Source organism: Myotis davidii, unplaced genomic scaffold (assembly GCF_000327345.1).
Source record: "Myotis davidii unplaced genomic scaffold, ASM32734v1 scaffold1032, whole genome shotgun sequence".
NCBI lineage: Eukaryota > Metazoa > Chordata > Mammalia > Chiroptera > Vespertilionidae > Myotis > Myotis davidii.
In genome coordinates this window covers 403,100-414,936 of record NW_006289083.1, presented here as the reverse complement: position 1 = coordinate 414,936, position 11,837 = coordinate 403,100, and the positions used below count along the sequence as shown (strand labels likewise).

Sequence of the window (11,837 nt, the reverse complement as noted above, 5' to 3'; positions counted from 1 at the left end):
GCCGGCAGCGGCAGGCGGGGAACCTTGGCTTCCTCTATCGCTGGGGCAACCAAGCCTCCTGTTCGCTTCAGCTGCCTGGCTGCCAGCCACCATCTTGGTTGGCAGTTAATTTGCATATCGTCCCCATTAGCCAATGGAAAGCGTGTTGGAGGTATGGTTAATTACCATGTTTGTCTATTATTAGATAGGATGGTTGCTCCTTTTCAGATTTCATATAAAAATATGTGTTATGTAGAAACATTTGATAGCCAGAACAAATGGGAAAGTGATATCTTTACCTATTTAAAATAATGGTATGAAAACAACATAAAATTAATGGGAATCTAAATAATAATAACAATAATAATAGCTAACTTTTATTGAGCATTTATCATGTGCCAAAGCATTATAGACTATCTCATTTACTCCTCCCACAGCCCTATTATTATGTACCATGATCAATTCCAGTTAATTGATAAGAAAATTTAAGATTATAAAAGTTACCTTTTAGAGTTATAAAGCTAAAGGACTAAAGCTCAGTGAAATTAATCTTTAAATATAACTAATGTTTTGCATCACTCTTAATAAGTATAGACTAAGTTTATATTAGCATATGGAACCTATGGTTCTTGTTTTATGTTTCCCCATTTTTTGATATATAATGGACATATAACATTATATTAATTTTAGATATATAGCATAATGATTCAATATTTGTATGTATTGTGAAATGATACCACAATAAGTCTAGTTAACATCCATCACCACATACAGTTACAACTTTATTTTTCTTGTAATGAGAATTTTTAAGATTTACTCTCTTAGCAACTTTTAAATATGCAATACAATTGTTTTAAAGCACATACACTTCTTAATTTCTTTTTCTCTTAAGAAAAGAACCTGGCCTATAGTATATTAGGGTGTGGCAGACAATTGCCCATTAGCCAAATCGGGCCAGGGCATTTGCAATTGTAAATAAAATTTTATTGGTACTCAGCAATAGTCATCTTTTATCCATTTTACTTGTTGTCTTTGGCTGCTTTCACACTACATTGGTAAAGGTGAGTTGAGGCAAAGACTATATGACCCACCAAGACCAAGATATTAATATATTGTTTTGTGTGTTTTTTGTTCTTCAGAAAATGTTTGCTAAGTCTTGTGGTATACATCCTTATTTGGGATGCATGTAAAATGTCAAACATTTGGTTCCTATATTCAGAAAAAGTATTAATACCTTGTAATAGTACCTTCTGTTAACACATTTTGTATCAACAAATATGATCTGGGGTATAAAATATGAAATGAAGGAAAAACTTTAACTCAGTACAAGATCACATTTTCTTACTATAATTATTTATAAACACAAATTTTTATCATTTTTAATATATCAGTTATAGCCGTAACCAGTTTGGCTCAGTGGATAGAGCATTGGCCTGCGGACTGAAAGGTCCTAGGTTTCATTCCGGTCAAGGGCATGTACCTTGGTTGCAGACACATCCCCAGTAGGGAGTGTGCAGGAGGCAGCTGATTGATGTTTCTCTCTCATCGATGTTTCTAACTCTCTATCTCTCCCCCTTCCTCTCTGTAAAAAAATCAATAAAATATATATATATATATCAGTTATATATAATTGGAAGAAGTATGTCAAGGGGAAGTGTCAGTTGTGCTGCTTGATATTTATTTCTCTGTCACTATGGTTCATTGTGTTAGCCAGGTTCTTAAATTTGAGGATTTTGAATTCTGATGTTTTACTTGGAGCTCTGTTTTATGCAGCTGTTGGCAAAGTGTTATAAATATGCTAGGTCATTTGTACTATCTCAACAAATAGAGATCTTAAAAAATAGCTATTACTTGTTTTTACTGTTCATCATTAGAAATTTCTCTGTAAATGAGTTTAGTAACTCAATGAAAAAAATGAATCTAGTGAAAAATAATAAAGTCAATTAAGAAATGTCTCTTTGGTTAGTTTTTATATGTACAATAATACTTCAAAAGCCATGTAACTCAACATTGTCATTTCCTGTTTTTATTTTCTTCTAGATTTGGATGATCCTATAGTAACTGTTCATCAAAGTATAGGTGAAGCTAAGGAACAGTTTTACTATGAGAGAACAGTATTCCTCAGGTGTGTTGCCAACTCCAACCCCCCTGTTCGGTACAGCTGGAGGCGTGGCCAAGAGGTGTTACTACAAGGATCTGATAAAGGAGTGGAGATTTATGAACCCTTCTTTACCCAGGTAGGAATTAAGGTATAGTATATCCACCCCACTCTGTTAGTATACTATCCTAATTCAAGCAGCATGCAATATTATATCTATTTTAAAAAGATAGTTTCTTCAAAACTGGCCATTAAAAACATATAATCTTGATTGAACGATCAGAAGACTCAAATAATGAAGGAAAATTGGTTTAATTTTTACATGGTAATTCATTAAGTCTTATGTTAACTCTTGAAACCAATTAAATTAATTATCCTAATTACATATCTTTGTTCATAAGTTCACCTAGGTTTCATTATCCTATCTAATAAAGAGGGAATATGCTAATTGACTGCCCCATCATCAAAGATGGCAGCACCCACAGCCAATAAGGAGGGAATATGCTAATTGACTGCCCTGCCCTCAAAGATGATGGCAACCACAGCCACAAGATGGTGGTGCCCAGTACCTTCAGCCCCACCGGCGAAGCTCCATGCGCCTGCCTCTGGAGTCCCCCAGTGTCCTCAGCCCCCCATCCACCCAGGGCCAGCCTGAGGCACAGGCAAGTCTTAGATGGTGGCTGTCCAGCCTCCCAGGGCCACCCAAGGCTCAGGTAACCAGGGCCGGCCGAGGCTTGCGCTGCCAGCAGTGGCAGCAGCAGAGGTGTGATGGGGCGTCGCCTTCCCCTGATCGCCAGGTCGCCTCCCACCCCTGAGGGCTCCTAGACTGTGAGAGGGGGCAGGATGGGCTGAGGGACCCCTTCCAAGTGCATGAATTTTCATGCACCAGGCCTCTAGTAAAGTACATAATTATACATTTGCTGAATGCTTTTCTTTGTGGAAAATATTTCTTAAAAGACTTTGATTTCCCCATTTCAATGGTAAATAAGTTTTAAAGAAATGCAGAAATATACTTGACATTTATTTCACTTTGGTTTTAGAAAAAAAAATCTGTCAAATTTCATTTGTTCATTTTTGGTTTTCAATTATTTATGAGTAGAGCCTTAATTATGTAAAAAGTAAAACATCTAATGAGTCATTAAAAACTTATTTTAGAAAAAGGAAAATTGAATTAATTTTTATAGAGTTAACTTAATATGAAATATGTTTTTGTAATATACTGAGAGTGGAGAATAATAATTATTGAAGAATATATTGAAGTATATAGGAATATATTTGAATGCTGTTTAATTAGAATGTTTTTTTGATGACTACAAAGGAGCACAAAACTAACAGAAAAGATTTTAAATTAAAAAATATATTTAGAAGCATGTTCAACATAATTGTGGCTGAGAAAAATAACTATAAAAGTAATAATAAAAATAACAATAATAAACAACCTGATATGGGCAATTAGATAAAAGGTGCTTGACCACATTTTCTAAGCTTTGAGACATTGCAAATCCATAATTAGGGAAATATACAACTAAATTTAAAATATTACAAATATTTCTTCAAAAGTTTAAAGATTATTACACGTTTCACATCTTAACTCTCTAATGACATGAGGTTATCCTCAGTTTCTATATGCATCCCATTTATACCACTAAATATATTTTCATATATAGTAAACCATTTACTTTAATGTTCAAGGCCTGGTCAGTTTCACATTCATATAATTTCCAGTATTTATATATTAACTGAAAGGATACAAAACATCTGCACATATCAAAATATCTGCATAAATCATATTTTTTGCAAAAAATAACATATGTAAATATCATGAATATATAAGAATACATGTTTCTATATATTGCTACTTACAGGTATAGAACAGCTATTACTTGCCATAATATAAATCTCTGAAAAATCATTGTTCATATGTATTACCAATGACAAGTGTTGAAACCTGTTTTAATCTGACCCTCTCACTTATATATTTTTTTAATTGTTGACACTGTTACAGATGTTTCCCCATCGCTCCTCCCTTTTTGCATCAATCATTCTCTGCCAGCTGATGGGATCACAATTTCCATATATTCTGCACTATGGATATATATTCTTCAATTTTTACTAAAATCAAAATTTTTAGGTAAAAATATAATAAAATATTTATTAATTATAAATGCTTAGTATATTAATGCTTAGATACCACTAGGATTTAGAAATTCAGATAAATGATTATGTCTGATTATACTTTTATCAATTTATTTTTAAAATATGGACATTTTTAAAATTTATGTAATTTAGAATTTAGAATTACCTCGGTACCTACAAACATTATCATGCCAACAAAAATTTTCACATGAAGTATAATGTGATAATGTTTGTAGGCACTGAGGTAATCTAAACCCCTATTCACTACATGGCTATTTCTTATCTGCAGATGAGTCTGATCACTTGGAAATGAGTACATGGACCTTGTCCAAATTTGGGAAAACTTTATACTTTCAAAATAATTAGGAATTTATTTTAAAGTTATTAAACAAGCACAAAAAACTGTTCACTCATTTCTTTGAATTTGTTACTAGTCGCAACTCCAAAATACCACCTTATAAGAGCTCTCAAACTAGTAGCAATTAATTCTGCCTTTTAAAATAAGTCATTTCTCTCTTCATTTTTCCCTCTCATTCTTTTAAAAATGTGGCCTCCTGCACGCCACACACCGGGGATTGAGCCCACAACTTTGACATGTACCCTGACCCAGAATCAAACCATGACCTCCTGATTCATAGGTCAATGTTGAACCACTGAGCCACACTGGTTGGGGTGTCTTGTTCTCTTTGATATCTCATATACTGTTCTAGTCACACCATACCTAGACATGCTGAGCATCTGCATGCTGTTGATCCCTCCACGTCGAATGTAATTACTTAGATGTCATGGCAGGGTCTTCTTAATCCTGAGGGCTCATCCCCTCCAGAAGGCCTTCCCTGCCAGGTCTATCTGAAGTACATCCCTTTCTTTCGATAGTTACTCTTTTGTTGTTGTTTGTTTTTTCTTCTAACACTGAAACTATCAAATTACCTTGTTTGAATATCACTCACTAATTTTAGAGGCTTTGTCTTTTCAACAACGAAAACATTGCCTTTCACATGGAAGGTCCTCAATAAATATATCTACACTAATAAAAGAGAAAAATGGTAATTGGCGTACGACGCTACCCTTTTCATTGGTTAATCAGGGCTATATGCAAATTAACTGCCAACTCAGATGGCAGTTAACTGACAACAAAGATGGCGGTTAATTTGCATATGTAGGCACAATGCAGGGAGGCAAAAGGGAAAGCAGGAAGAAGCCCCTGCCACTGACAGTGAGCGGGAGATCGCGGGGAGCTGGGGGTTCCCTGCCCAGGCCTAATGCCTTGGCCAGAGGCGTTAGGCCTGGGCAGGGGCAGAGCCTGCAACCGCAGGGAGCTGGGAGTCCCCTGCCCAGGCCTAATGCCTCGGCCAGAGGTTTTAGGCCTGGGCAGGGGCAGAGCGGGAGATCGCAGGGAGCTGGGAGTCCCCTTTCCAGGCTTAATGCCTCGGCCAGAGGTGTTAGGCCTGGGCAGGGGGGGAACCTGCAATCGCGGGGAGCTGGGGTTCCCCTGCCCAGGCCTGACACCTCTGCTGGAGGCCTCAGACCTGGTCAAGGGGCCAATCCGGTGATTGGTGATCGGAGGGTGATGAGGGTCAACTCCTCTGGTGGAGGCATCAGGCCTGGGCAAGGGGCCAATCAGGCAACCAGAGGGTGATGGGGGTCTACGCCTCTGGCCAAGGCATCAGGCCTGGGCAAGGGGCAGAGCCAGCAATCGGAGGGGTCTGGGGGTCCCCTGCCCAGGCCTGACGCCTGGGCTAGAGGGATCAGGTCTGGGCTGGGGGCAGAACCAGTGATGGGGGGAAATGAGGATCCCCTGCCCAGGCCTGACACCTCTGTCAGAGGTGTCCCAGGTCTCCCTGAGGGCTCCCAGTATGTGAGAGGGGGCAGGCTGGGCTGAGGGACACTCCCCCCCCCCCAGTGCACAAATTTCGTGCACCGGGCCCCTAGTATTAAATATTGAGCCAATACTCCTATGGAGATGTCTGAATTACTAGCCCAATGATGGTTACAATTGACTCCAAGTTTCTAGTAATTCCTGAATCACTATATAACTCCTCCTCATCCACTAAAGAAAACTTAATGAACTGTGAATTAGAATGATGTTATAACTGAACTTATTTTAATACATTTAATTTCCAGACTATGATAATTTTGTAGTTATAATTTTTTTCTATTAAAAATGTTTTTTTTCCTTGACTCTGGAATCTATTTCTTGACTTCAAGTTACCTTTCTCTGAAGCCTATCTTTGTGTGTGTTTTTTCTTAAAATTTTTTAACATTGATGTTATTGCAGACTTCCCTCATCTCCCCCTTTGCCTACCTTCACCTACCTGTCTTCCCCTCTTTTGGCCTTCACCACACTATTGTCCAACTTATTTTTAATTAATTTCTAGTTCAATCCCACTGTGTCAAAAAGCATACTCTGAATAATCTTAATCTTTAAAAATTAATTGAGACTTACGCTTTGCTAAACCTATGTTCTACTTTCATAAATGACCCATGTGCACCCATAAGAATGTGCATTCCAAAATTGTTGAATGCCAATTAGGTCATATTTGTTGTGTTATTCAGACCTTCTATATGTTTTCTTATTGTTGTGTCTGCTGTTATAAGCTATTGAGAGAGTGTAGTTACTATCTATGAATTTTATATTTAAAATTCATTACTAATACATACAGATTTAGAATAATTATATCTTCCTCGTGGACTGAGTATATTATCTTCCTCATATTATATCCTCCTGGCAGATTATCATTAAGAAATATCCTTCTTTACCTCTAGGAGTGCTTTTTGCCTTAAAGTTTGTTTTGTCTGTCATTAATTAGCTACATAAGTTGTATTTTAGTTAGTGGTTTTTTATGTTTTTTAGAGGCGGGAGTTGGGGAAAGGAATGGTAAATCATCTCTTTTACTTTGAAAAATTTCTATATCTTTATATTTAAAAACATCACTGGCAACAAGTATATAGGTTTTTGTTGTTTAAATCCAGTTGGATAATCTCAGTTTTTAGTGCATTTAATCCAATGGCTGACATCTATTTTTTTTCTATACGACCCACCTGTTTTATTTTATACCTCTCTTTTCTTGCCTTTTGGATTTATCAAAAACTTGTAATTATTTAATCTTCTCCTTTATTTAACTAAGAATTTTAAATTATTTTATTATCACTTTATTGGTTACTTAAAAATTACAGCCTGCACCCTTGACCACTTCCTCAATAAGGGCATAAACATGGAATACATTAAAAAATATTTATACTTGTTATATTTTATTTGAGTCTAGTCTTTTAATTCTACATATATTTAAAAATCAATAGAACATTATTTTGTTTTTTAAACCATCATTATCCAATTATATTTACCAATTTATTTTCTTTTTCTATTTTGAATTAATTTTTGTTTATGGTGTGATGTAATGTTTGAGAATCATTTTTTTGAAATATATTTTTATTGATTTCAGAGAGGAAGTGAGAGAGAGAGAGAGAGAGAAAGAGAGAAACATTAATGATGAGAAAGAATCATTGATTAGCTGCCTCTTGCACGCCCTACACTGGGATCGAGCCCACAATCTGGGCATATGCCCTTGACAAGAATCAAACCCAAGATATTTCAATACACAGACTGATGCTCTATCCACTGAGCCTAACCGGCTAGGGTGAGGTTCTTTTTTGTTTGCAGAGGGATAGACATGTGTTCTAGTACCATTTATTGCAAAGATCATTCTTTCTCAACTAAATTTTCTTGGCACCTAAATTGAAAATCAATTGGCCCTATATATTAAGGTCTATTTCTGAACTATTTATTCTGTTACATTGATTATATGTCTGTCTTTATGCCAATACCACACTGCCTTAATTACTGTAGTTTATAACAAGCCCTGAAATCAGGAAAAATAAGTCCTTCAACTGTGTTCATCTCTTTAAAAAATTGTTTTGAATATTTTAGCTTCTTTCTATTTCCACTTAAATTATATGATCATCTTGTCAATTTCTACAAAAGTCTAGTAAGATTTTGAGTGAGGTTTTGTTGAATTCATAGATCGATTTGAGGAGACTGATTAAGGTTATTGAACTGAACATGATTGATATTGATAATGTGTTATAATCAAGCAATGAAAAACCCCTTCTCCTCCATTTTGATTTTAATTATTTGTCACATGTAGTATTTATTGCTCTATGAAAAATTTGAGAGCATATGTAAGATTTAACAAAACCAGCTTTATTTATATTGATCACCCTTTGAGAGACTGCTTTGAGTCTTTGTGTATACTAGTGTATATGTGTTTATCAGAGATGCATAGGAAGATGGTCATTTACTTAAGAAATTCTGAAGTATTACTTATAGAGAAATTACTTCTCAGAGGCCAAGCAGCACATATAGTTAGTATATAGCTGCCAGGAGACTCAAGGATTTCTTTTTCAATGGGCCATAGTAGGTATACTTGTGTGTAGGGATCACAAATGCAAATGCCTACTGAGACCAATCTGGTAACATAAATACGTGAATCTGCCTGGTGGTATGAAAATAAAAAATGCTGAGGCGTGCTGTACATGCCCACTTATCAGAGAAAATAAGTCGCCTGTGGTCCCGAGTTCAACCTTTGGCCCTCTTGGGCTACCATTTTGAAACTCTGCTTGAATCCAGTTTCCTCATGGGAGATGGAGTAGTACTTGCAATAATATTTTTAGTCTCATATGATTTCAAATATAGAGAGACTAGAGGCCCGATACATGAAAATTCGTGCAAGAGTAGGCCTTCCTTCCCTCGGCTGCCGGCACCGGCTTCCCTACGGGACCCAGGACTGGGGCTGCTTCCCTCCGCCGGCTGCCGAGGGTACCCAGGACCTGGGCAGGCTTTTCTCGGGCCATCCGCAGGCATCCAGGACCTTGGCGGGCTTCTCTCGGGCCATCTGCAGGCATCCAGGACCCCGACTGGCTTCCCTCTGGCCGGGCTTCATCAGGAATGACATCTGGAAGATGTCCAGTCCAATTAGCATATTATCCTTTTATTATTATAGATAATACAGAGTAAGCAGGGTTTCTATGAAAGTTCCATTGAAGGAAATAATTAGAATTAATAAATTGAAAACTTCATGGCTGATTCCAGTTTCATGGACACATTTTTATAATAAAGATGAATATGACATAGAGAACGTTTTTACCCAGGCATCTACTTGATAGAAAACAATGTCCTTATTTGTAGCTTCTAACCACCTTGGAAATTTGGAAGAACTGTAAAGTATGATTGTACAAAGCAACAGAATGGACTTAGCCAGTGGTTTTTATTTTAACAATGATAAATTAAAATTTCTAAACAGATTCTAATTTATAGAGTTATCATATCCAGTTGTTTTTCCCTATATTAAAAAATAAACCCAAACATTTTTTAGTAAACCAGAATTGTATTATTGAGTTAACGGTATCAGTTATTATGTCTACATGTCAATTTTGTTTAAGATTTAAAATTAATTTTGTGTTGTATCCTTGAAATATTTCCCAGGATTATAGGATTGACTCTTTTTTTTTGGTGGGGGGTGGGGGTGGCTTAGTATAATGGCTTTGCTATTTGTAATAAAATATGAATGGTGTTGACTTTTCCTTTTGCTTAATGTGCTATCATATATAGATATAGATAAATATATTTTAATTCTTTTTATTTTTTAGCACTGTTGTTTGCCACCAATTGCCATGTTTACTTTCATAATGAAAGACATTTCCATGTTAGCCTTGTTGGTATTGGAAGACTTAATAATATTTTAATTTATTTCTATAGATCCTATGGCCTTCATGTTTCCATAGTGTAACTAAGATCCAATTGACATAACTGAGATGTTCTATGTGACAGATTGGCAACTTTCTGCCAGTGATAGAGGTTATAGGCAAGGTTTCTTCTCTAACTTTATTGATATTTAAGGGAGAAGTTAAGGTAAACAGTGATTATAATACAAAGTAAAAATTATTGTCAAAATCGAGGCACACAATACTGCTATGGAGAGAGCATTAAAGATGGAAATCAACAGCACCTACAACAATACAGAAGAAAGATAATATCTCTAAAGATTGGCTATGTCCCTGGTTGACTGGAACAATAATTGATCCATGTGGGGAAAAGTGAGCTACAAAGTTGGGAAGGTATACTGGGATTATATTGTGGAATATTTAAATGACAGATCATAAGTCTGATTATTTATTAATGTTAGAAATTTAAATTTCTTTTAAAGTTAGGATTTTCTATTCAATAACAATGAATAAAATAAAATGAAATATAATTTCTAAGGTAAGATTTATCTATTCTACATGCCTATTCATACTAAACTAATAATTGTGTCAATTTGAATTGAATATTTATTTAACCATCTTGTTGAATGACAAAACCCTTTTTATATCTTTTTTTAGATAGTGTTTCTGAAATGAAATTGGTGTGTGTTTCCAAGGCTGATATAAATTCAAAAGCATATCCTATCTAATAAAAGATTAATATGCAAATTAACAGTCATACCCTCACTCCATTAGTCTGTCACAAAGATGGTGGCAGCCATGGAGCTGGAGTGAGCAGGAGGCTTAGGTTGCCCCCTGCGATGGAGGCAACATGCTTCCATGCTTCCTGCCAGCCCTGGCCAGCCATGAGCTCCACTCAATTCTACAAAGTTTCAATTATAGAAGATAAATAAATCCCAGATACCTGCTTCCAGCCCACGGCTGTGACCATCCTGAAAACGGCCATCAGCCCATCACCCAGGCTGGCCAGGGACCCCAGTAGGGCTCCCCACCCTGAAGGGGCTGTGGCCAGCCTGCACACCACCCTCAGCCCCTCACCAAGGCTGGCCACAGTCCCAAGGGGTGAGCGTTCCCACTGTGGGGCTTGACCAGCCTGCAGACAGCCATCAGCCCCTCACCCAGGATGGCCAGGCACACAAGCAGGACCCCCACCCTGATCTGGGACATCCTTCAGGGCAAACCAGCAAGCTCCCACCCATACACCAGGCCTCTATCTACACTAATAAAAGAGAAACATGCCTATTCATACTAAATGGAGTGAGGGTATGACTGTTAATTTGCATATTCATACTAATGTTAACATGCCTATTCATACTAATGGAGTGAGGGTATGACTGTTAATTTGCATATTAATCTTTTATTAGATAGGATATGCTTTTGAATTTATATCAGCCTTGGAAACACACACCAATTTCATTTCAGAAACACTATCTAAAAAAAGATATAAAAAGGATTTTGTCATTCAACAAGAAGGTTAAATAAATATTCAATTCAAAATTGACACAATTATTAGTTTAGTATGAATAGGCATGTAGAATAGGCCTATTCATAACGGCGTACAACCGCTACCCTTCCCATTGGCTGATCAGCGAGATATGCAAATTAACTGACAGCCAAGATGGCGACCGGCAGTCAGGCAGCTTAAACTGAACATGAGGCTTGCTTGCTTCAGTGACGGCGGACTCCAACATTCCCGGCCTGCCGCTGCAGGCCTCTGAGTGGGCAGTTTGAAACATAGTAACATACAGAAGCTAAAAAAAACTCCAGAAACCTGCTTTCAGCGAGCTGGGATCTCAGAGCTGGAGTCAGAGCTGGAATTATACATTGTTTCATAAGAGCTGGAGCCTCAGACCTGAAGCTGGTC

The 11,837-nt window shown here is 36.9% G+C and overlaps 1 protein-coding gene across 1 annotated transcript in view; it reads left to right on the top strand.

Moving 5' to 3' along the window:
- The window catches only part of MDGA2 (MAM domain containing glycosylphosphatidylinositol anchor 2), a 939,200-nt gene that overhangs the window by 602,458 nt on the left and 324,905 nt on the right, over nt 1-11,837 (top strand). Inside the window, exon 4 of the mRNA XM_006761237.2 lies at nt 2,020-2,216. Coding sequence (XP_006761300.1) covers nt 2,020-2,216 — 197 coding nt within the window. The remainder of the gene's footprint in view (nt 1-2,019; nt 2,217-11,837) is intronic.